The sequence below is a fragment of the Callithrix jacchus genome, chromosome 12 (genome assembly GCF_049354715.1).
Source record: "Callithrix jacchus isolate 240 chromosome 12, calJac240_pri, whole genome shotgun sequence".
NCBI lineage: Eukaryota > Metazoa > Chordata > Mammalia > Primates > Cebidae > Callithrix > Callithrix jacchus.
In genome coordinates this window covers 6,333,817-6,359,570 of record NC_133513.1, presented here as the reverse complement: position 1 = coordinate 6,359,570, position 25,754 = coordinate 6,333,817, and the positions used below count along the sequence as shown (strand labels likewise).

General features: G+C 51.0%; 1 protein-coding gene across 4 annotated transcripts in view; it reads left to right on the top strand.

Annotated features, from left to right (window-relative positions):
* Positions 1-424: 424 nt before the first annotated feature.
* Positions 425-25,754, top strand: part of SRL (sarcalumenin) — a 62,092-nt gene continuing 36,762 nt past the window's right edge. For 2 of the 4 annotated variants that reach the window (XM_009009070.5, XM_009009069.5), the window contains exon 1: positions 9,252-9,322. In XM_009009070.5, coding sequence (XP_009007318.1) covers positions 9,262-9,322 — 61 coding nt within the window. In that variant the 5' untranslated portion in view covers positions 9,252-9,261. Of the gene's footprint in view, positions 548-9,251; positions 24,735-25,754 lie in introns of those variants that run through there. The other 2 variants (XM_078344544.1, XM_035266800.3) reach the window with 2 other exon arrangements.

The window sequence follows — 25,754 nt, the reverse complement described above, 5'->3', positions numbered from 1 at the left end:
CCCTTTCGGCCAGGTGCGAAACGGCAGGCCCGACGGTTCCCGCGCAGCTTCTAAGGTTCAACAGAGGGCGCAGTGCGCCCAGAACGCCCAGCCCCTGCGAGAGCGAAGGCTCCTCTCTGTCGGTGCGGGACAGCCCAGTTCTCATAGGTCAGAGGCGTGGCTTGGGGGCGGGCCACCCCGCCTCCCCCGACTTGCCCAAGCGCGCCCGGGGATGGTAGGCGGTCTCACCCGCAGGCGGCGGAAGTCAGGGGCGCGGCTGCGGCCCCGCCTTTTCCCGGACTCGCCCCGCCCCTTCGCTCGCGCGCTTGTTTCCTGACGCCTCAGGCCAGGGCGGGCGCGCTCCCGCCACCATGGTCGTCTTGCCCCGCCCTCTTCCCCGCCCCCGCGCCTAACGCCCGCGCGCTCTCACGCACGCCCCGCGCGCAGACGCCGCCGGCGCGTTTCCTGCCCACCCTGGGAACAGGTGGTTACGGCACCCGGGTACGGAGTTTGCGCTGAGGAAAGGTTCTAGACGCCACCGTAAAAAAAAAAAAAAATCGAGAAACAGGTGACAGGATTTTTCGTAAGACGTTTAATTTTTACCCAAAGTATCCGAGACATTGCCGTGTCAGGCTGAGTGCGATAGGTGACTCCCGGCCTCAAGGAGCTCGGGCCCGCGGAAGAGGAGGCCCCCGCGCCGGGCCGGGAGGTCGGACTTGACGTTTTTGTGAAGCACAGGGGGCGTGGGACGGACCGGATCAATGCGACACTCAACAGAACCTGTTCTTAAAAGGGTCCTGCTGTGTCGCGTAGGGTGGAGTGTAGGGTGGTGCGTAGGGTGGTGCGATCTCGGCTCACTGCACCCTTTACCTCCCGGGCTCAGGCGATCCTACCGCCTCAGCCTCCGGAGTAGCTGGGACCACAGGCACACGCCACCAGCTCGGCTAATTTTAATTTTTTCGTAGAGACGGGCCTCAGCATGTTGTCTAGGCTATCGTGGAACTCCCGACCTCAAGCGATCCTCTTGCCTTAGTCCCCAGAGTGCTGAGATTACAGGCGTGAGCCACTGCTCTGGGGCCAGAAGCCTTTTATTGGCGTACTAGGTAACAATTTCAGAAGAGGGTGCATAGCTTAGGCTCTCCCTGAATTTTCACAACTGGACATACACCCACGTAGCCGGCGACCCTAGCAAGCCCCAGAAGTGGCCTAATGCTTGCTTTCTGCCGCTAGCCCGCAAGCAGTTTGTTGTCTTTCAGATTTTTAATTTTTGAAATAATTGTATAAATGTACAGGGTTGGTGGTTCTAGCCTGTAATCCCAGCTACTTGAGAGTCCGAAGGGGCAAGATGGCTTTAGCCCTGAATATCTGGATCACCCTGGACAACATAGCAAGACTTGATCTGTATTTTCTTTTTTTTTTTGTGACAGAGCCTCTGTCACCCAGGCTGGAGTGCAGTGGACTTCCGCCTCCTAGGTTCAAGCGATTCTCCTGCCTCTGCCTCCTGAGTATTTGGGATCATAGGTGTGCGCCACCACAGCCACCTATTTTTTTTTTTGTATTTTTAGTAGAGATGGGTTTCACCATGTTGGCCAGGGTGGTCTCAATCTCCTGACCTCATGATCTGCCCACTTTGATCTTCCAAAGTGCTGGGATTACAGGCGTGAGCCAGGAGCCCAGGCTGTTTTTTTAAAGCAAGCTGTATAGGGAGATCACCCAGTCTCCCCCATGTTAACATCTTGCATAACTACAATTAGCATAGAAACCAGGTAATTGACATGGGTACTGTACATGGAAGTTATTCAGATTTACCCATTTTTTATGCTTTATGTGTATGTGTGTGTAATGATCTATTCTCTACCATTTTTATGAGAGTTCCAGTTGCCTGGATTCTCACCAGCACTTAGTATTGTCAGATTTAACATCATTTAAGCATTCTGGTAGGTGTATGGTGGACTCACACCATAGTTTTAATTTCTTCTCCTTTTTTTTGAGACGGAGTTTTGCTCTTGTTACCCAGGCTGGAGTGCAATGGCACGATCTCGGCTCACCACAACCTCCGCCTCCTGGGTTCAGGCAATTCTCCTGCCTCAGCCTCCCGAGTAGCTGGGATTACAGGCACTTGCCACCATACCCAGCTAATTTTTTGTATTTTTAGTAGAGACGGGGTTTCACCATGTTGACCAGGATGGTCTTGATCTCTTGACCTCGTGATCTACCCACCTCAGCCTCCCAAAGTGCTGGGATTACAGTCATGAGCCACTGTGCCAGCTTTTCTTCTCCTTTTTTTATTTTATTTGTATTTATTTATTTTTGGGGGGACGGAGTTTCATTGTTGTTACCCAGACTGGAGTGCAATGGCGCGATCTCGGCTCACCACAACCTCCGCCTCCTGGGTTCAAGCAGTTCTCCTGCCTCAGCCTCCTGAGTAGCTGGGACTACAGGCGTGCACCACCATGCCCAGCTAATTTTTTTTGAATTTTTAGTAGAGACGGGGTTTCATCTTGTTGACCGGGATGGTCTCGATCTCTTGACCTCGTGATCCACCCGACTCGGCCTCCCAAAGTGCTGGGATTATAGGCGTGAGCCACCGTGCCCAGCCCTCTTCTCCTTTTTTAAAAAGCAGAAACATGCTCTAAGAATGTTCTCAAGGGTTGTTACCTTGCACTGTGTCTGTGTTCTCTTTACGAGGATTCTCAGAAGAAATTCTTGCCGAGTCTCAATAGTAGAAACAATTTCACTCCTCCCAAGCATTTGGTTTGCTTTTATTTTAAGGACGACAAATTGGGCAGGTGGTCAAGTTACACGTGCGAGGGACTGAAATAAATGGTGTCATTTTTTTCCGTTAGTCTTACTAATGGCTCCATATTGTGAGCCTTCCTGTTTTTCTTCCACTACTGCTTCCAGTTCATGCTTTTTTGCTCTATTTTATAGAGAAAGTTCATCTCTATGCCTTTGTGGTACAGGGTGGATTGTAATAAAAACATGGCTCTTGTGTTGTGATTTGGGGGCATCTTTGGCCGTGCAGCAGAGCAATGCCCAGCTCTGCTAGATGTGTGAGGGGCTATTGAGCAGAAGAGGGGGCCCTTCCTATGACCTTGGCCTCCTTACTGGTTGACTGACTGGCCCCAGACCAGTATGTAAAGCACATGCAAATCCTCAAACAGCCTCTTGGAGCCAGCTGGCCATTCTGTTCTTAGCTTCAGATTTTTTTGTGTGTCTCTGGCTCCGCCCTTTTCCCCCCATCCCATTCCATGCTCCTGTCCCCTCTTTAACTAGATGCCTGTGCTTTCCTCGATGCTTTGTGGCCTTGTAGCATTTGTCGTTTTCACTTGTTGAATTTTTTGGCTTGGCCTCCCTTGCCCTGCAGGTCCTGGGCAGGGGTAGGGTTATATCATCCCCTGCCTTGGTCTCCTTTCTCCTCTTGCACTGCTGAGTTGTAAGTTTCTTCTGTTGATTGACAAGAACCTGTGCCAACAGAGGAGGGGATAGGACTGGGGGCTGCGGCAGGACCAGCTCTAAATCCAGCAGCTGTAGAAAGGAATGAGTTCCCCAAACCAGTCTCCCCTCACCATACTCCCAATTGAAAAACAAAAGGAGTTGGCCAGGTGTGGTGGCTCACGCTTGTAATCCCAGCACTTTGGAGGCTGAGGCGGGTGAATCACCTAAGGTCAGGAGTTCAAGATCAGCCTGGCCAATGTGGTGAAACCCCGTCTCTACTAAAAATCCAAAAATTAGCCGGACATGGTGGCGTGTGCTTATAATCCCAGTTACTGAGGGGTGGAGTGAGGCAGGAGGATCGCTTGAACCTGGGACGTGGAGGTTGCAGTGAGCTGAGGTCATGCCACTACACTTCAGCCTCGGCAACAGAGCGAGACTCCGTCTCAAAACGAACAAAAACAACAACAAAAAAGGAGCTAAGAATGACAGCTGCAAGGTTGCCTGAATTCGGGGTCCAAGTCAAGTTTCCCCCAGGGTGCAGGCTGTCTTGGTGGATCGCGTCAGAAAAAATAAGCAAGTGATTTGTGAAGGTTGTGAAGGTTTTTTTTTTTTTTTTTTGAGATGGAGCGTCTCCCTGTCACCTAGGCTGCAGTGCAGTGCGATACTGTGCTTACTTGGCTCTGCCTCCCAGGTTCATGCATTTCTCCTGCCTCAGCCTCTGGAGCAGCTGGGATTGCAGGTGTGAGCTACCACAACTGGCTAACTTTTGTACATTTAGTAGAGACGGGGTTTCACCGTGTTGGCCAGGATGATCTCAAACTCCTGACCTCAAGTGATCCACCTACCTTGGCTGCCCAAAGTGCTGGGATTACAGGCATGAGCCACAGTGCCTGACCTGTTCTGGCTTTTGGTGGGAAGTTGAGGCTTATAAGTTGGGAGGAGTTGGTGAGAAGTTGAGTCTTAGCACTGTGACTAGTTCTAGGCCCTAGAGTCTTCACAACAGCAGAGCTGTAGCTCTCTGGTAGTGAACTCCCTGTCGCTGGGAGTATTCAGAGGCTGGATGGCTGGCTGTTAAGGGATACCTGGTTTGGTGGGAATTTGGGTCCTTCTAAGACAGATAATTATGATTTCCAAGGTAAATGACAAAATACTTTCAATGAGGGTAACATGTTACACTGGGTCAGTCTTGAATACAGAATGGATTCAGAGGCCTGAGTTGTCAGGTTCAGCCTGATTTTCCTAGCCCCTTGGGAACCGTTTGAGGTGTGGCGGGATCTAGCAAGTCAGCTGCCAAAGAGGGACTGAGCCAGACCTGCTCTTCATGCTTTGTGATAATTCAGTGAGCTCATACAGCCTGTGTCCTGCAGCATGGGAGTTACAATTCAATGAAACGTTAAAATGTCTACCCCTCTAGCATTTCCTGTGTCCCTCACAGCAGTTCTCTCAGGTTGGCTGCCCTGTTTGGCAGCTGAGGGCTTCCCCAGAATCACAGATATATGGCTCTGAGCCGTACTCTAGGGGTTTTCTCCATTAGAGAAGAGGAGCGCTTTGAGCTTTGAGAGGAGCAGCCCTCTGCAAGTGAAGTGGGAAAAAAAAGGAAGCAGGCGAGAAGGCCCATCCAGCCCCTTCCCCAAGACCCTTGCTGAAGTGGTTGGGATGCGGTGTGTAAAAGCCCTCCTTTCGTTTATAGCCCTGGCTTCCCAAGAGTCCCTGCCCACCCAGGTCCCCAGTGGCAGATGCAACCTCTTCTCAAGGACACTGCTTGCTGGATAAATCCCTCACCACCCTAGAGACAGCCCACAGTCCTAAGACAAGGACACAGGCCAGGCTTGATGCAGGTAAATGCCTCCTGCAGAAACCAGTGAGGCCAGACCTCTGGAGGGAACAATGTAGGGACAGAGGCAGGAGGGCCTCTAGGAGGCACCAGCCCTGGAGTCTTCCCTAGACTCAGACTTTCTGCGCAAGCAGGGAGGAAACTCTTTCTCAGGCATGGTGGCTCATGCCTGTAATTCTGGCACTTTGGGAGGCCGAGGCAGGAGGATTATTTTGGGCAGTGCCCTCCCCTGCATACCTGGCCTTTGCTGGACCCATGCGGGGACAGGACACTCATTCCTTTATCAGCAAACCTGTTCCTCTGCTGGGCAGCTTCACCTCAGCTAAAATGGGTTTCCTGTTGTCCTTGCCCATCAAACCTGGCCTTGCCCTCAGGAACCACACAGGACAAGCCTGATAATTCCTTCTTGTGGCATCATTTGAGCAGTTCAGACCTGGCTTTCAGGTCTTCCAAATAAACAGTTGTGACTGTGACGTTGACTTGCCACATCTGAGACCTCTTCTTACTTGATCGTAGAAAGGTTTCCAGGGTTGAACCTACTTGTTTGCCCCCAGAAACTCTTTCTCAGGCATGGTGGCTCATGCCTGTAATTCTGGCACTTTGGGAGGCCGAGGCAGGAGGATTATTTTAGACCAGCCTGGGCAATGTAGGTAGATCGTGTTGCTACAAAAAGAAAAAGAAAAAATAGGCAGGTGTAGTAGTCCCAGCTTGGAGGCTGAGGTAGGAGGATTGCTTGAGCCTAGGAGGTTGAGGCTGCAGTGAGCTATGATTGTGCCACTGCACTCCAGCCTGTGTGACAGAATGAGACCTTGTCTTAAAAAAATAAAAATAAAAATAAACTTCTCACATATTTCTCCCTTGAGCATATTGTTCCCAGGCTCAAATCCACAACACCCCCATCACACACCTGTCATCCCTGGCCACAAGATATCACACCTCCTTCCCCTTTCTAGCTCTTAACCCCCACGTGAAGCAGCCAGATGTAGGAAAACCCAGATTCATAAAGCACTGATATGGGTGATCCTTTACCAAAGGATTTTTCACCAAACAATTTCTCTAGAGTATGGGCAGGAGTCTGCAAACTACAGCCTGGAACCAGACTGCTGCCTCTTTTTTATAATAAAGTTTTCTCAGGATGCATCTCCATCCATTCATCTGTATGCACCAGCTGCTCCAGTTACACAGGCACAGCGTCGGAGGTGCAGATGGCCAACAAGACCTAAACTATTTACCACCTGGCTCCTTACAGAAGCAGGAGGCCGACCCTGGCTCCAGGGCATTAGAAGTTGGACCATTGGAAAGGAGGAGCTAGGCTACATGATTTTTCTCCTGCCCCACATCTTGTTCTCAGACACATGTCCTCCTAGGCCATCTGAGGAATGTTAGCCTGAGACAGTTAGGAGCAGGTGTGCCTAGAGAAGCACAGCTTCTGAAAATGGGGCTGGGGACCTTTAGGCTGAGGACTCTGGCAGCTTCTGTCTGAAGGCCGATCTGAGCTGAGCTGGGCATGGTGTCACAAGCCTGTAGTCCCAGCTACTTAGGAGGCTAAGATGCGAGGATCACTTGAGCTCGGGAGGTTGAGAGGAGCCTGGGCAACACAGTGAGACCTCATTTTTATTTTTTAAATTTTATTTTTTTTTTGAATAGAGGGTTAATAGGCAAAAGAAAGAGAGGAAAACAGCTCTCTCCAGTGAGAGAGGGAACTTCCAAAAGGAAAAGGCCGGTGGCAGCGCATGCACTGGATTTTATAGCCAGGCTTGAGGAGGCGGTGTCTGATTGACAGAGGACCCACAGATTGGTTCGATCAGGCATGACATTTACATAGCAGGAAGAAGGAAAGGCTGGCCTCCCTACTCTAATCTTATGCAAATAAACTTTCCCCTTGGCTGTCACCATCTTGTCTACATGTGGCTGGCAGAGAAGGAAAGATGGACCTGCCATTTTGAACATAATTGGCACCACTGGCATCTACGGCTGCAGCTCGATTTTACAGGCTGCTCTTTGTTAGAAAGGAAAGTGATTCTGGGCTGCTTTTCTTTTCTTTTTTTTTTTTTTTGAGATGGAGTTTCGCTCTTGTTACCCAGGCTGGAGTGCAATGGCACGATCTTGGCTTACTGCAACCTCCACCTCCTGGGTTCAGGCAATTCTCCTGCCTCAGTCTCCTGAGTAGCTGGGATTACATGCATGCGCCACCATGCCTAGCTAATTTTTTGTATTTTTAGTAGAGATGGGGTTTCACCATGTTGACCAGGATTGTCTCGATCTCTTGACCTCGTGATCCACCCACCTCGGTCTCCCAAAGTGCTGGGATTACAGGCGTGAGCCACCGCACCCGGCCTGGGCTGCTTTTCATTAAAAGGAAAACTTACCGAGGACTTCCATACCCTCACTATCTAAGTAATTTCTTTCTTTCTTTTTTTGATACAGAGTCTTGCTCTGTTGCCCAGGCTGGAATACAGTGGCGTGATCTCAGCTCACCGCAACCTCCACCTCCTGGGTTCCAGCAATTCTCCTGCCTCAGCCTCCTGGGTAGCTGAGACTACAGGCATATACCACCATGCCTGGCTAATTTTGTGTTTTTAGTAGAGATGGGGTTTCATCATGTAGGCCAGGCTGGTCTTGAACTCCTGACCTCAGGTGATCTGCCTGCCTCGGCCTCCCAAAGTGCTGGGATTACAGGCGTGAGCCACCATGCCCGGCCCTAATTTACTTTTAGTTCCTTTCCTTCAAGGCCAGCTTCTATCTCTTCACCTCACAATGACACCATTCCCCTGACCAGACAAGCAAGTGCCTGCTTTCCCTTGGTTTCTTACAACTGGCTCTCTGGGCCATCTACAAAAAATTAAAAAAAATCAGTAGAGCATGGTGGCACTATTGTCCTAGCTACTTGGGAGGCTGAGTTGGGAGGATTGATTGATCCTAGGAGGTCAAGTGCAGTGAGCCATGATTGTGCCACTGCACTCCAGCCTGGGTGACAGCAAGATCCTCTGTCAAAAAAAAAAAAAAAGCAGTTTGCAGAGGTGACTGAATGTTCTGGAACCTCTGGGTTATTGGAAATAGATATCTGTTTCTCCATCCTCCAACTTACACTGCAGCCTCAACTGTATCTCAGCGTGCCCCTCTCCCTCTGGTCTGCACGCTCTCTATTCCAGAGGCTGGAAGGTTGTTCAGAGCTGTAGCTTTGGACTTCAGTGGTCACGTGTTGCAGGTTTGCCGTAGCTGACCACTCTCTCTCTCTCTTTTTTTTTGAGATGAAGTTTTGCTCTTCTTGCCCAGGCTGGAGTGCAATGGCACAATCTTAGCCCACCGCAGTCTCCACCTCTCAGGTTCAAGCAATTCTCCTGCCTCAGCCTCCCGAGTAGCTGGGATTACAGGCATGCACCAGCTCACCCACCTAATTTTTGGTCTTTTTAGTAGCGATAGGGTTTCTCCATGTTGATCAGGCTGGTCTCAAACTCCTGACCTCGGGTGTTCCGTGCTCCTTGGCCTCCCTAAGTGCTGGGATTACAGGCGTGAGCCTCTGCACCCAGCTGCTGAGCACTCTAGCATCTAGATCAGTGACTGTCAAATAGGATTTCTTCTGCGCTGCCTTACAGCTTCCTTTGTCCAGTGCAGGTGTGTCAAGGTCCTTAACCTGCCCAGACTTCGGGTCAAGTTATTGCAAGTTCTGGGAAGACTCAGATTCTTAACTTCATGACCTCAGCCCAAGGGATGCTCCATTTTAGGCCCGTCACCCCCGCCCTGTGACCAATGTCATGTGATCCCAGGGCTGCAGGGGTTCGGTAGAGAGAATCCAGCCATGGCCCGGTATTCTGGGGCCCGGCAGCTGGGACAGTGGCGGCGCAGGCTGAGCCTCCGCACAGCCTGCTGGGGTCTGGGCTTCTTCCCCATCACGCCCTCCTAGTTGCCCTAGTGACTGTGTGACCCCTCTCCCCCTACACCGCCTGCTGTTGCCAGGGCCAGCTGTATAAATAGAGGCGAGGAGCAGCTGGGCTCTCTTGGCAGTCACCATGAGGGCGCTGGTCCTGCTCGGCTGCCTCCTGGCCTCGCTCCTGCTCTCAGGACAAGCAGGTAGGGCCCTCCCAGCATGACCCAGTCTGGACGGCACTCATGCTTCCTTTAAGGTTTTCTGTCTACCGTGGGTAGGGTAGGGAGTCAGGACTGACGGCAAACCCCAGCTCCTGGCTGGTGTCACCGTTCTCACCCTTCTCTTTTCCCTAGTCCTGGGGCCTCAGAGAAAGAAATGGGTGCTGGAGAGGAGTGCAGCTGTGGGGCTCTTGGGGAGTCCAGAGGAAGCGGGAACAGCAAACAGCTGAGGCCTGAGTCGGGGTCAGAGAGGAGTCCGGCCGCTAGATGTGGGAAAGAGGGGCCCCTAAAGTCAAGACTGGGGAGCCTCTGAGACGGACAAAATAGCACAGTCTGGGAGCTGGAGGTCGTTGAGGTGACTCTCCCACCTGGTAGGAGATAAGGCGGATGCCCCACTCCAGCAAGAGACCTGGGTTTGCGTGATCGAGGAGGATAGAGGGGGGACACAGTGGGCAAAGGTGGGGACAGTTTTGGGAGCAGTGAGATAGGGTTGGTTTGGGATAAGATTGGAAATAGAGTTGGCGGTAGGGCTGGAAACAGAATTGGATGCAATTCAGAAGAGGAATGGGCCTGTTCTGGAATAGAGCCTCTGCTGGTGGTGGGGGCTTCCATCAGAAAAGGGGCTCAGCTCTACATGCCTGGGCTTCCCTTTACATCTCAGCACTTTGGGTAGCAGAGGTGGTGGCTTGGGTTGCAGCATGGGGGTTATCTATAGGCTGTGGAGGGGATGCCAGATTGTTTTTGCCACATCTTTTTTTCCTAAGTTTCCTGAGGCCTGGTTTCCCTCAGGGTTGCTTGTAGGGAGGTGCTCTGGGGATCCCCCTAGGATCTGGACTCCCCACCACATCTTTTCATGACTCGGCAGTCTTCCCCCAGCTGGGCTTTGAGCCTAGGTTTGTACCTGGGACTGTGGAAGCCTGGAATCCAGCCTCTCAGGTCTTTGAGGTTGAATAGGGGATTGCAAGGGCACGGTCCCAGCAAGGAGAGCAGGTGGTGGGTGGGAACAAAAGCTATTCCTCAGGGACTGGAGATGTAAAGTGGGGGGCTCCGGCCACTGCATGTGCTGCTGGGCCCTGCCCTTGTCTGTCCTTGAGTTAATTTGGGCTCTGCGGGGCTGCAACGGCTCGAGTGCTGAGTATTCCAGGCGGCTGTCAGGCAGCTAAGTATGGAAACAACCGCGTAATTGGATCCGGAGCCCCAAGCCTCTGCCACCCTCTCCCTTCGCGGCCCCTCCTCTGCTGCAGCCCAGCCCCAGCTGCCCGGCTTCTACACCCTGGGCCCCAAGAATTTTTGGCCTTTTAGGGACATCCTTTATCTTTCCTCCCACTGAAGGAACTGGCCATCTGGAATGTTCTGCATGCCTTGCTGGGTCCTCTTGCCATGGAGAAAGGAGGCAGGCAGGTGCTTGTGCACAGGTCCCCTCTCTCTGCTGTCTTTCCTTCCTGGGTCCCACCGTGTGCATCTGCCCCTGGCCCAACTAGAAGCTTCCCTCTGTCCCTGCTCAGCGCTTGGGCTGTGGGTTTCATCCGCTGTGGGGATTTTATCAGGACTCTGTCCCACTGTGCACTGTGTACTCCAGAAGAGGCTTTCTCCTGCATCTAACGGCAGGTTCTCACCCACAAGGTAGCTTCCTCACGCCCCCATCATGACAGTCCTTCCTAGTGGGTGATTCCCCCCTAGAATTGTGCCACTCTTGTAAAGACCACTCCACCCAAAGGTCACATCTTGGCTCCTGACCTCCTTCCCTCACCTGTTTGCTGTGTGCTAACTTCCCTCCTTGTTTTGCTTGCTCCTCAGCTGGGTGGTGGCAGATATTCTCCCTCACCACCCTCACCTGATTCCTAGGGTGGGGACCCCACAGAGCTTCTCCTCTGTGCCTTCCCCCTTGTTGCTCTTGTGCTGCTCTGAACTGGGGTGATGCGCCCTGCAGCCCTTCTTCTTGGCTCCCTGTGAGGAAACAAGAACCGCCCCCCACCCTGCACTGACCACTGGTCATCTGTGTCCATGCCAGGACAGGGAAGGAGCAGCCAGGTGGGGGCCTTCCTGGTCTCCACCTCTCGACCTGCTGCCCACAGGCCTTTGTGCCCACTGAGACCTCCCCTTTGGGAGTCCTGGCTTGGGGCTACTCCTCCTTAAGAGCAGTGGGAAAGGCCCCTAGCAATGGTTCGATCAGTCTGACCATCATCCAGGGAGGGAAGGAAGCCTAGAGAAATAGGGAGACTTTTTCGAGGGTAGACAGCGAGTCAGTGACAGGCATATCCAGGGCCAGGGTCCTCTCCTTTCCTCATCCTGCCTACACTCCCAAGCTCCTCTCTGCCTATAGGGTGAGTGTGAAAGGGGGTAAAGGAGTGCAGTGGATAAGGCCGTCCTGGGGGAGCTTCCCTAGTTTGCAGGGCAAAGGCTTTTGGTCTCCCTGGAGAGTGGGAGGCTGCTGACAAAGCATTTCTTTGGTTTTAAGCCATTGGTGTTTATTGCTAAAGGCAGAATTCAAAGACCTCTTTGCTTCCTATTGTCCTTCCTGTTGCTTGATATGGAGATTGGGGATCTGGGGTTTTCTGTCCATCCTTCATCCTTCATGTCCAGCCCAGCCCTAGTTTCAGATGCCCATCTCCCCTGGCCCCACATAGCCACACCAATGGGGAGGGGCTGGTGCATGCTGGGGCTGCCCCTCTGTGAGCACCCACAGCTCAGTGCCCACCCTGTGAGGCAAGGGTGCAGAGTCATGGTCAGGAAGCCCCTTCCCTGCCGCTTTCTCTCCCACCCCAGGCTTGTTATTTCTAGAAAGAGGCCAGTGTTCCAGTTTCCTCAACAGGGAAGCCCAGCTGCTAGGATCCACTGTGGGAGGGCTGCTGAGAAAATGTAGCAATCTCAGGGGTCTTGGGGAGAGAACAGAGCCCAGAAGCCTTTTCAGTCCCTGGAGCTGTGTTCCCATAGCTGGTTCCCTCACTCCTCATTTGGTGCGGCCAGGTGAGACTGTAGGAGACATCTGGTCCCATAGTGAGTCTGGAGCACACTACTAGACTGGGCTGTGCTAATGAACACATCTCTCAAAAAAGCGATACTTTGGCCAGACACAGTGGCTCACACCTGTAATCCCAGCCCTTTTCCACGATCGGAAACCGAGGCGGAAGGACTGCCTGAAGCTAAGAGTTTGAGGCCAGTCTGCACGACATAGTAAGGCCCTCTCTTTTTTTTTTTTTTTTTTTTGAGACAGAGTCTTGCTCTGTCGCTAGGCACCAGGCTGGAGTGCAGTGGCACGATCTTGGCTCACTGCAACCTCCGACTCCTGGGTATAAGTGATTCTCCCGCTTCGGCCTCCTGAGTAGCTGGGACTACAGGCGCGCACCACCACGCCCAGCTAATTTTTGTATTTTAGTAGAGACGGGGTTTCGCTAATGTTGGCCAGGATGGTCTCAATTGAAACTGTGTCTTTAAAAAGAAAAACAAAAAATGAGCTGAGTGTGGGTACATGCCTGTGGTTCCAGCTACTTGAGAGGCTGAGGTGGGAGGATCACATGAACCTGCGAGGTCAAGATTGCAGTGAGTTGTGATTGCACCATTGCACTCCAGCCTTGGTGACAGAATGAGACCTTGTCTCCAAAAAAAAAAAAAAAAAAAAAGGCACCTGGCGTGGTGGGCTGTAGAACTGCTGTTTAGGAACTGCTGGTTTTGTCCCACATCCAGGTATTACAGTAAAGATCAAGCAGTGAGTTCATGGCAGGCCAGAGCTGGAATTCAGGTCTCTCTACTCCTTGGCCAGTGCTTCTACCCACTTATCCCCCAGACGGAGGTCCAGATGAGGCCGGTAGCATCCAGCCGGCCCTCTGGTGCCTGCTTGGGTATAGTGGGCTGGGGAGAGTCAGCCTATGGGCACAGGAAGAGGACAGCTGCTTCCGCTCTCTGTCCTGGCCTCCAGGAGGAAGCCAGGGCTAGGCCTTGTGCATCCTGGCTGGAACGAGGCGGGCGGCCGGGGGAGTGGGGTGCTGGGAGGGCCATGGTTGTGGGATAGAGTGCCCGGGCTTAGCTCTTTCTCTGGGCATATGCCTTGCTCCCAACCCAAATCCATGCCTCATCACAGCACAACTCCTTACTTGTAAATATCGCTCACGTGTGCAAAGCCCTCTCGTTCAGACAACTCACTGCGTTCCATGATTCTTGAACCTATCCTGAGTTTACTGCGTCCCTGCTATTTTTGAGGTATGATACTAACAGAATTGAGAAAGGCATTTTGTCTTCAGCGCTTATAGTTCAGTAGGGGAGAGGAGGCCTCCTCTGCCTTGCATGTAGCTGAATCTGGTCAAACGGGACATACCACAGTGTCATTGGAGAGGCACAGGAAAAGGTGGAGGCAGAGCAGAGATTATCTTGAGCTGAGTGGATCAGGAAAGGTTTTACAGATGAGGGAATATTTGAGCTAGGCCTTGAAGAAAGCAGAATTCAGAGCAGAGAGATGGCAGGAAGGGAATTCTGAGTTGAGAGAACAGGATGAGGAAACTCAAGGAGCCAGAGCAATGGGGCTGTGGTGAGGCCCAGGAAAGGAGAGCATCGTTCCGTCTTGCACGAAGGCAGACGGATGAAGTGGGGGTGGTGGGACGTGTTTGGAAGGCAAGGTTAGCCCTGAAAGTGTGAAGGGCCTGGTTAGGTGGAGCAGGGCTTTGCTCAGTGGGCAGTGGGTCACCACCAAGGGCTCAGGGAAGATCCATCTGGCGGTTGTTGGTAGGAAAAGTAGGGTGAAGGGAGACTGATTAGTCAGCCATTCCAGAGAGGCAGGTGAGGGAGTGTGAACATGGGCGAGGGGATAGGAGTGGAGAGAAGGGGTAGTAGACCCAGTTGGTAGCTGGTATAGAATCTCTGGGCTTCCCAGCCTGGGAGCCAGGCCAGGGCAGGGAACCCTTAAAGGTTCGGTCGAGGTCAATGGGGCAATGATCCTGCTGGAAAAACAGACTGGGAACATAAGAGAGACTAACAGGTTTTAAGAGTTCAGTTTGGGGCTGGATGAAGTGGCTCAAACCTGTAACACCTGTAATCCCAGCACTTTCGGAGGCAGAGGTGGGAGGATGGCTTGAGTCCAAGAGTTTGAGACCAGCCTGGGCAACATAGTGAGACCCCATCTCTGGAAAAATGCTGGATGCAGTGGCTCATGCCTGTAATCCCAGCACTTTGGGAGGCCACTTTGGGTGGATTGCCTGAGCTCAGGAGTTTGTGACCAGCCTGGGAAACATGGTGAAACCCTGTCTCCACTTAAAAAACACAAAAAATTAGCTGGGTGTGGCAGCGTGCACCTGTAGTCCTAGCTACTTGGGAGGCTGAGGCAAGAGAATTGCTTGAACCTGAGGCCAAGGTTGCAGTGAGCCAAGATTGTGCCACTGCACTCCAGCCTGAGCGACAGAGAAAGACTCCGTCTCAAACAAAAAAAAGAGAAAAATGAACTGAGCATGGTGGTGGGTACCTATAGTCCCAGCTACGTGGGAAGTTGAGGCAGGAGGATTGCGGGAGCTCAGTAGGCTGAGGCTTCAGTGAGCTGTGATTGCACAGCTCAACTTGGGCAACAGAGTACTCCAACCTGGACAACAGAGTGAGACCCTGTCTCAAAAAAAAAAAGTTCCGTTTGGGTCATTAGAAAGATTGGCTACTGGTGGGCCATCTGCATGGAGATGGCAGGGATTAGAAAGGCAGGACTGGAGCTTAGGAGGGAAGTCAGACTGGGGCATTTAGGAGTGAGATTCATTTGCATAAAGATGAGAGGGAGGCTCTGAGGTCACCCAGGTAGCTGTAACAGGTAGAGACAAAGACGAAATTTAAGGACCAGTCCTTGATGAATGCTGAGTTTGAGGAGTAGGAAGAGGAAGAAGAGAAATGAATTTTGTAAAGATAGGAAGAGATCCAGGAGAGACAGGATTGAATATCACAGAGATGCCGAGGGAGAGGAGGTTTTGCTTCTGACAACCAGGAGGTGACTGACCAAGGAGGGTTTGAGGGGATTTGGTGAGGGTGAGGAGGCAACATCTTTAGACACAGAAACTCTTCAAAATTAAGTTCGGGAGAAATAAAGGCCAGCAACAGTAACTTACAAGCATATGGGTTTGCAGAGATAGAGACTTTCTTTTCTTTACCTTTTTATTTACTTTTTTTAGACAGGGTCTCACTCTGTTGTGCAGGCTGAAGTGCAATGGTATGATCAAGGCTCACTGCAGTCTTCACCTCCTGGGCTCAAGCAATCCTCCCACCTCAGCCTCCTGAGGAGCTGGGACTACACTATGCTGGGCTAATTTTTTTTTTTTTTTTTTAGGTAGAGGCAAGACTCACTGTGTTGCCCAGGATGATCTCAAATCCTGCACTTAAGTGATCCACCTGCCTTGGCCTCCCAAAGTGCTGGAATAATGGGTGTGACCCAGCGCACCTGGCTGAGAAAAGCTTTTTCTTTTTTAATTTTATTTATATATATATATATAAATTCTCCATGCCCTGGCTGGAGTGCAGTAGCGTGATCTCAGCTCACTGCAATCTCTGCCTCCTGGGTTCAAGCAATTCTCATGCCTCAGCCTCCCTAGTAGCTAGGATTACAGGTGCAGACCACCATGCCTGGCTAATTTTTGTATTTTTGGTAGAGACGGGGTTTCACCATGTTGGCCAGGCTGGTCTCAAACTCCTGACCTCAAGTGATCCACCCACCTCGGTCTCCCAAAGTGCTGGGATTACAGGTGTGAGCCACTGCTCCCGGCTGAAAAGTTTTTTCATTACTAGAGAAGAGTAAGTGTGTTCCTGGGCCAAGAGGGAAGGATCCTGTGGTGAGGGAAGGATTGAAGAGTACAAGGGAGAGATGGGAGGCGTGGTGACTGAGACCTCGGCGCGCTCGAGGAGAGGAAGAAAGGTCTGAGTAGGCCTTACTAGGGATGCACTGTGGCTCTCATGAGAATTGAGGGGATCTCAGATGGACACCATGCATTACAGGCAGACTTGGTACCCCCAGTGCCAGTCAGTAGGGAGCAAGGCTAGTGGATCCTGATCTGCGCTGGGTTTTGTGAGGGATGGCATGGAAGGCCACAGATGGGAAAGACCCCACCCCATCTTCACTTGTGGGGTAGAAAGGCAAGTTGCCCCGAGTTTTATGGTATTGAGTGGTTGGGCAAGACTGGATCCTTTTCTCCAGGGCTGGAGGAGAGCTGGGTAAAGCCTGAGAGAGGAAACTGGGAGGCCAAGGTAAGGAGCAGTGTTTTCATCACAGTGAATGTTGGTGAGATGCTGCCTCGAGCCACCTGCTGGAGATTGTAGAGGGCAAAATTCAACGCCAAGCTCCCTGATCTAAAATATTTACTGATCAGATGTCTGTTGAGTCCATGATGGGCAAAGCACTGTATTTGCATTTTGACTCCATCGGGGTTAACTTTTTAATTTTTTATTTATTGTTATGTTTTGAGACAGTTTTGTTCTTGTTGCCCAGGCTGAAGTGTAATGGCACGATCTTGGCTCACTGCAATCTCCGCCTCCTGGGTTCAAATGATTCTCCTTCCTCTGCTGCCCGAGTAGCTGGGCTTACAGGCATGTACCACCACGCCTGGCTAATTTTTGTATTTTTAGTAGAGACAGGGTTTCTCCATGTTGGTCGGGCTGGTCTTGAACTCCCGACCTTAGGTGGTGCGCCTGCCTCAGCCTCCCAAAGTGCTGGGATTACAGGCGTGAGCCACTGTGCCTGGCCTATTTTTTATTTTCTATTTATTTTTTGAGACGGAGACTTGCTCTGTCACCCAGGCTGGAGTACAGTGGCAAGATCTTGGCTTACTGCAACCTCTGCCTACTGGGTTCAAGAGATTCTCCTACTGCAGCCCTCCTGAGTAGCTGGATTATAGGCATCTGCCACTACGCCTGGCTAATTCTTGTATTTTTAGTAGAGTTGGGGTTTCACCATGTTGGCCAGGCTGGTCTCGAACCTCTGACCTCAAGTGATCCACTCACCTTGCGTCCCAAAGTGCTGGGATTATAGGTGGGAGCCACTGTGCCCAGCCAGGGTTAGCTTTTTAAAGTAGAAATAGGCTCAGTGGATATATGGCCTGAGTTACCCAGATGATGACCTTAGTCCTCATTCATTTATTTATTTATTTGAGATAAGGTTTCATTTTATCTCCCAGGCTGGAATGCAGTGGCACAGTCATCGCTCACTACAGCCTTGATTTCCTGGGTTCAAGCGATCCTCCTACTTCAGCCTTCAGAATAGCTGGGACTACAGGCATGTGTCACCAACACCTAGCACCCAGCTAATTTTATTTTTTGTAGAGACATGGTCTCATTATGTCACTGTGTTGCTCAGGCTGGTCTCAATCTCCTGGGCTTAAGTCATTCTCCTGCCTCAGCCTCCCAAAGTGCTGGGGTTACAGGTGTGAGCCACTGCACACAGCTAACTGTGGTTTTCATTGTTCCTTGTGGACTGGGGACAGGAGTCCAGCCTCAGGTCCTTTTCATGGTGTGTTCCTGGCTGTGAGGCCTGTGCCCCTCTTGTGGCCCATTGGTGGGACTCACTTTGGCACAAGGTGATGGACTGGCTTCTATTCTCTCCTGAGTTTGCTCTGGGAGTCCTGGCTCCTCAGGGACCCCTGCCCCTGGACTCACCTGTCTTCTCAGAGCTAAAAGTTGATCTTTAGACTCCACCTCCACCCTGTTTGGCTCCTTCATTTCCTCCCTATGCTGGGTCCCTACTCTGTCCCCTGTCCCTGCTACCAAGACCCTGGTCAGGGGAAGATCTGCAACACATTGCAGTGGAGGCAGATGGCTCACAGCATAGATGGGCACTCTGCTCAAATCTCTTGGTATTTCAGAAGATTCAGAAAATTTTAGCTCAAGGAAGACGTCCCTAAGATGGAATTTCCCATTTGGCTATCAAGGTCTTACCCAAAGTTCCTAAATCTCAACACAGAGGTGGTAAATAGTTTGCCAGTTCTGAGTGCAGAGGGATGGAACTACATAGCAGGGGTTTCTCTTCCGGGTCCTGAATGGGTGAAAGAAAGAATGAATGAATTGGAGCCATGGCGAGCATAGCTGCATGGCTGCCAAGCAGGATCTGCCCAGTGCTCCAGAGGTCCCAGTCTGTTGTGCTCCTCCCCAGCTGGATATCCTCAGCAGGACTTGGCAGGGGTAGGTGCAGTTTAGCAAATGGGATGGATTTAACTGAGTGTCTGGAGATTGATCCATTTCCTCAATGGCAGCAGCCTATGCTGTCTTCTTTCTCTAAGATCAGTGAAGCCCTGTTCCATCTGTTTTCAGCCTCCCTCATCCCTTTGTAGCCCTGAAGGTGGTTTTACTCATAGTCAAGGTCCCAGCTGCCCCCTCACCTTGGGGACATGCCTGTTGCCTGTCACTTTCTCAGTGTCCCTCACAGAGGACTTCCAAAGCAGCCATCGCTGAGCTGCCCCATCTCAGGGAGGGGGGCAGAATCAGAATGAAAGCACCAAATTAAATCAGAATTAAAGCAATAGTTTATTAGACTTAATTAATAGGCAAGGCACAGTGGCTCACGTCTGTAATCCTGGCACTTTGGGAGGCCAAGGCAGCAAGATTGCTTGAGCCCATGAGTTCCAGACCAGCCTGGGCAGCACAGTGAGATCTCATCTCTACAAAAAAATTTTAAAAATAGTTAGATGTAGTGCATGCACCTGTGGTCCCAGTTGCTCGAGAGGCTGAGGTGGAAGGATGGCTTGAGTCTGGGAGGTTGAGGTTGCAGTGAGCCAAGATTGCACCACCTGCACTCTAGCCTGGGCAATAGAACGAGACCCCATCTTTAAAAAAAAAAAAAAAGCATGGAATGAGTGCAGGCTGTGACTAGTCCTGGCAGGAGAGGAGGGATTGGGCCCCAAGTCCTGAAGAAATGAGAGATGCAGCATTCCTTGGGAGTCCCCTTTAGGTTGGAAAAGCAGGATATACTGAGGTTAGGGATGAGGGCATGAAAGGATCAGATAGAAGCATGAGGGTATGACACAATCTCAGATGCCTCGGGCTGGAGGTAGCAGAGAGTGGGGCATTTGATGAGAGCAGTGGGAGGTGAAGCAGCTGTGGGTCCCTCCCTGCAAGGCCCAGCTCTCGGCCCCTTGTCAGCCCTGTGAGGTCCTGGCCAGCTGCACTGTGCAAGTGGGAACGAGTTGTGTCTCTGCCCTCAAGAGTCGACCTTCTATTTGGGGAGATGACACACACTGAAAAAAAAATGTAACTAACACCCTTGGCAGCCAACTTTCACTCTGGTTGGAGTTCAGAAGATGGTGGGGAAGGTTGGCTGTGCAGAGGGACAGTGTTTCAGCCCAACTTGCAAGGAGGGGATGATCACTGGACGGTCAGCTTCGGGAGGATGGGAGCTGTGCCTTTGTTTAATTTGCTTGTATTTCATCACTAACAGTGTAGCATGACACTTGGCTCATTCAAGGCAGTCAACAATGTCTAATGAATGAGCAGATGATTTGTGCAGGCAGAGACATCTGAAGATAGTAACCAAAGCCAGGAGGTGAGGAAGTTCAGAGGATGGCACTGTCTGGGACAGAATGAGGCCAGCCCTGGCTAGAATGTGGGGCTCACGTTCAGGGGAGATGAGGCCACCCTGATGAGTTGGGGCCAGTTGGGAAGAACCTTGAATGCTGAGCCAAGTGGCTCTTTCTCTCAGCCCTCCGAAGACTCTAGCCTGTTTTCTTCCAGCTGGTCCCTGCCTTTTCCCCTCCCTTTCAGATATTTTTGGGTGCCTCTAGAGCAGGAACTGCACTCTGAGCTCAAACAGGTGCAGGCAAAGTCTGGCCTGGAGTTCTGGCTTGTAGGAAGTGGCTTGTGCTGGGAGCTCAGGGGAGAGCTCCTGGGTTTGGAAGCCCGCATCCTCTCCCCACCACTGGATTGCTGCCAGAAATGCAGCCCCTGGTCCTCCTTCAGGTGATCATTTGGTTAGGATCTAGGCCAGCTCAGTTTTCTCCTATAGAATTTCCCCTATGCCAGGCACAGTGGCTCTTCTCTGCAATCCTAGCACTTTGGGAGTTTGAGGTGGGTAGATTGCTTGACCCCAGGAGTGTGAGAGTAGCTTGGGCAATGTGGAGAAATCCCATCTCTGTAAAAAATACAAAAATTAACAAGGCATAATGGCACATGCATGTGGCCTCAGGTGCTTGGGAGGCTGGAGCAGGTGGATTTCTTGAGCCGGGATATCACAGCTACAGTGAACTGTGACTGTGGCACTGCACTCCAGTCTGGGTGACAGAGCAAGACTCTGTTGCAAATAAAAAAAAAAAAAAAAAAGAATTTCTTCCCCTAGGTAGCAATAGGTCAAGGCTTGATCAAGCCATTCCTTTGGCAGACATGTCACTGATGGCCATCCAGTTTACACAGCATTTAGGGCCTCATGTGACCAACTGTGCCCCTGTGGCCACGAGAGAGGCCTCTAGCCAATTTGTTGATTACTTAGTGTCAAGTAGTAGATGAATACTTATTTTTCCTGCACTTACCCAAGGTGGTCAAGAGACCAGACAGAGTCTCACTGTGTCACCCAGGCTGGAATGCAGTGGCATGATCTCAGCTCACTGCAACCTCTGCCTCCTGGGTTCAAGTGATTCTCCTGCCTCAGCCTCCTGAGTAGCTGGGACTACAGGAGTGCGCCACCACGTCTGGCTAATTTTTATATTTTTAGGAGGGATGAGGTTTCGCTATGTTGGCAGGGATGGTCTTATCTCTTTACCTTATGATCTTCCCGCCTCAGCTTCCCAAAGTGTTGGGGTTACAGATGTGAGCCACTGGGCCTGGCATGAGACCAGGAGTGCTTTCTAGGACCTGGAAAGAATCTGGAAAAGAACTGGAGAAGTGTCAAATACCCTACCCTGGGGAAGTCATCCTGGCCTCGGGCTCCCAGGACACCAACCCACCTCTTTTCCTGCCTTTGTTTACTTTCTGGCTTGGTAGTTAATCTAGAGGGCACTCCACCAAGTCCCTCTCACCTGGGACTGCCCATACAGAGGCAAAGCAGCTGGCCTGGGGTGGGGCCCAGCGGGAGCACCAGGACTTGGGAGCACAGCAAATGTTGATTTTGTCACAAATCAGCCACCAAGCCCCTGACCGTCTCTGTGTCTGTTTCTTCACCCATAAAATGGGGATAACGATTCTTGCCCTATTTCCAGCATGGGGCTGTTTCATGACTGTAATAAGAAAATGGCTATCAGATGCTTAAAATATTTTTTGATGTCAGATACTTTCTAAGGTTAAAAGAACTATGACAAGAATGACAGGTTATCACTGTTGTAAGTATGTGACGACTTGACATTTGCCTCCAGTTTCCTGAAATATCGTGAAACTTGACCAACCAGGGGAATCCATCAACATGCCGCCCCTGCTTAGGACTGTTAATATCCTTGGGATTCTCTGTCCTCAAAGAGCTTACAGACTAGGAGGGGAGACAGTCCCTGCTCATGACATGAGTAGAGAACCATATAAGGTAGACATACTCAGCAGCTAAAAATAAGCAGCCTAAGAGTGCAGAGAAAGGGGGAGCGTTGTTGGGGGATGCTTCATGGAAGGGGGTTCAAGCCTGGTTTCAGAGCATGTGGGCCCCAGGATGGTGACAACAGGATCTGGGGCGGTGGGGATGGTGAAAACGCTCGGCTCAGCGTTAAGTGGTGTCGGGACGATTTCACAGTGCCAGGCTTAGGTATTGGTTCCTATACGATCTTCCTGGACTACAGTAACAGACTGCCACAAACTTAGTGGCTTAAAACCATAGCAGGTTTTTTTTTATATACAGGGTCTGACTCTTTTGCCCAGGCTGGAGTGCAGTGGTGTGAGCTCTGCTTACTGCAATCTCTGCCTCCCAGGCTCAAGTGATCCCCCTACCTCAGCCTCTTGAGTAGCTGAGACTATAGGCATGCACCACCATACCCAGCTAATTTTTGTATTTTTTGTGGAGACAGGGCTCTCGCCGTGTTCCCTGGGCTGGTCTTGAACTTCTGGGCTCAAGCAGTCCTATCTCGGTCTCCTAAAGTGCTGGGATTACAGGTGTGAGCCACTGTGCCTGGCCAAAACCACTGAAATTTAGTCTCTAACAATTCTAGAGGCCAAAAGCCTGAAATCAAGGTGTTGGCAGGGCCATATTCCTTTTGAAAGGTCTAAGGGGGATCCTGGCCAGGCATGGTGGCTCATACCTATAATCCCAGCACCTTGGGAGGCCAAGAGGAGTGGATCCCCTGAGGTTGGGAGTTCGAGACCAGCCTGACCAACATGGAGAAACCCCATCTCTATTAAAAATACAAAATTAGCTGAGCATAGTGGCGAATGCCTGTAATCCCAGCTACTCAGGAGGCTGAAGGAGGAGAATCGCTTGAAACCAGGAGGCGGAGGTTACAGTGAGCCAAGATCGAGCCATTGCACTCCAGCTTGGGCAACAATTACTAAACTCTGTCTCAAGAAACAAATGCAGGGGATCTTTCCTTGCCTCTCCCAGCATCCAGTGGTTGCCAGCAATTCCTGGCATTCTTTGAGTAGGTAGCTTCATCGCTGCACTCTCTGCCTCTGTCATCATGTGGCCTTCTCCCCTGTCTGTGTGTCCCTGTGTCCTCTCCTCATCATCTAAGGACACTGAAGACATTGGGTTTAGGACCCACCCTAATCCAGTATGATTTCATGTTAACTGATTACATTTGCAAAGACCCTGTTTCCATAGAAGGTCATGTTCTTAGGTTATAGGTGGATATGAATTTTAGGGAGACACTAATTTTGGGGGGGCTTTCTCCTAGGGGATAGTCATCCACTGGGTAGAAGGGGTACTTGTTTCCTTGGTCCTCTTGGTTCCATAGCCCATGTGTTGCCCCACTGGCTAATCTGGTTCTCTGCAGACACACCCGGGCAAGCGTGTTGAATGAACGGATGGACAGCTGGCCAGGGCAGCAAATCCCAAGAGGCAGCTGCCCAGCCTAGCAGTGGTGCTAGGGAGGAGGGTGGCTGCCCAGGTGGGAAGAATTGACCAGAATTGCCCAGCTCCTAGGGCATGTGCCTCTGATACAGGGTGAAGTAGAGGGGGCAAAGGGATGGAGTTCTGGGTCCTGGCTGCCCCTGTGATGAAAAGAGTAAGGGACCAAGAAGCCAGAAGCCCTAGACCAGCTTGCTCTGTGACCTGAGGCCCAGCTCTTCTTCTTCACGAGCCCCCAGCATGCAGCCCCCTTACAGTCTTGGCCCTGGGCACAGCTCCCAAGTGGGAGATGGTGCAGGATATGGAAGCACCTCTTCTGCAGAAGCTCCTCAGAGAAAGAACTTACGAGTGAACTTTATTTTAGATTCAGGGGAGTACATGTGCAGGTTTTTTACATTCTTACAGTGCATGATGCTGAGGTTTGGGCTTTTGTTGATCCTGTCAACCAAATAGTGAACATAGTAGCAAGTAGGTAGTTTGTCAACCCTTGTCCCCCCTCTCAGCTCCCCCTCTGGTAGTCCCCGGTGTCTTCTGTTCCCCTCTTTATGTCTATGTGCATCCCGTGCTTAGCTCCCACTTCTAAGTGAGAATATGCAGTCTTTGGTTTTCTGTTCCTGCTTTAATTTGCTTGGGATAATGGCCTCCAGCTGCATCGATTGTCCTGCAAGTAACATGATTTTTTTAATGGCTGCATGGTATTCCATGGTGTGGATGTACCACATTTTCTTGATCCAGTCCACCGTTGATGTATACCTGTGTTGATTCTGTGTCTTTGCCGTTGTGATTAATGCTGCTGTGAATACATAAGTGAGTGGAATCTTCTTGAATGTTGCTGAGAAGTTCACTTTCTTATGACCTCTTCCATTCTAGAATACCGGGTCCCCAACTAGAAGGCTGTGTATTCTCACTGCAGGTGGTAGGAGTCCCAAACTCAGAGTCTGGGGTGTTTGGGCAGCCCCTGAAGCTGGTGGCTGTGGCTCAGCCCAGTTCTGGAGGGGAACAGGGGTGAGGAGACTGGTCGCCACCTCTCCCCAGTCCCGGGGTCTTCAGGCCTTTTCAGAAGTGGCCACCAATGGTCAGGGAGGCCTGGCCCAGGAAGCCCAGGCTGCCCTTCTTAGACCAGCATCCCAGGCTCTTCTTTGGCTGTGTCCCACTCTCCTAACCACAGCCACTGTCTCCACACACCTGGCTGGGCTCCTGTAGTATCTCACCCCAAATGACCTCACTTCCTAGTGGACTCCTCTGCTAAGCCCTTTGAGTTCACATTCCTGCTCAGGAGCTGCCCTGAAGTTGGTTCCAACTTCTGCCTGCTTGCTTTTCCCTCCAATAAGATCTTAAGGTCTTTAAGAGGAGGTCCTGCAACTCAGCACTTCAGTTCATGTGGCTGTCACATGATGAAGAGTGTGGAAACGGCTCCTCTGGGGCTTTTTAATGAGAAACAGGCCTGGAGAGGTTAGGTGACATGGCCTGAGGACACACTACTCCTAGGCAAGTACTTCTCTGATTCTGAATCTGGGTCCTCTCTTGTCTCTTGGAACCCAAGTGGGGTTGAAGGAAGGTCTTCCATTTTGCTACCAGCACCATGGGTCCATCCATTCATCCATCCTTCCATCCACCCATCCATCTATCATCCACCCATCCATTGATCCACTCATCTATCTACCTATTCATCACATCTGTCCATTCATCCACTCATCCACCCATCATTCATTCATCCACCCACCCACACTTCCATCCTTCCATCCATCAGTCCACCAATCCATCCATCCATCTCTCCATTCATCTGTCCACTCATCCTTCCATCCAGCCATTCATTCATTTATCTGTCCATCTATCCACCTATCCATCCAGCCATCCGTCCATTCATCCATCCACCCATTTATCCATGGATCCACCCATCCATCCCTCATCTATCCATCCATTTTTTTCATCACCCACCCATCTACCCATCCATTCATCCATCCATCCACACATCCACCCATTTATTTATCCATCTATCCATCCATCCATTCATCTATCTCCCCTTCCATTCATCTACTATTCATCCTTCCTTCTATTTATCCACCCTTCCATTCATCACTTCACCCACTCATACACCCATCCACCTATTCATCCGCCCATCTATCTACTCATCCATCCATCTACCCATTCACCCATCCGTCTATTCATCTATCCATCCATTCATCCTTCTACCCATCCATCCACCCACCTATCCATCCACCCATCTATCCATCTATTCATCCATCCATGTATCCTTCCATTCATCTGTCATCTGTCCATTCATCCATTCATCCACCCACCCACCCATCAATCTATCTTCTATTCATCCATCTACCCATTCATCCTTCCATTCATCTGTCCATCCATATTTCCTTTCATCCATCCTTCCATTCATTTATCTACACATTCATTCATCTGTCCTTCCATTCATTCTTCCTTCCATCTATCCATCTGTCCATTCACCCATTTGATTCATCCTTTCATGTACCCATCCATCTGTCTATCCAC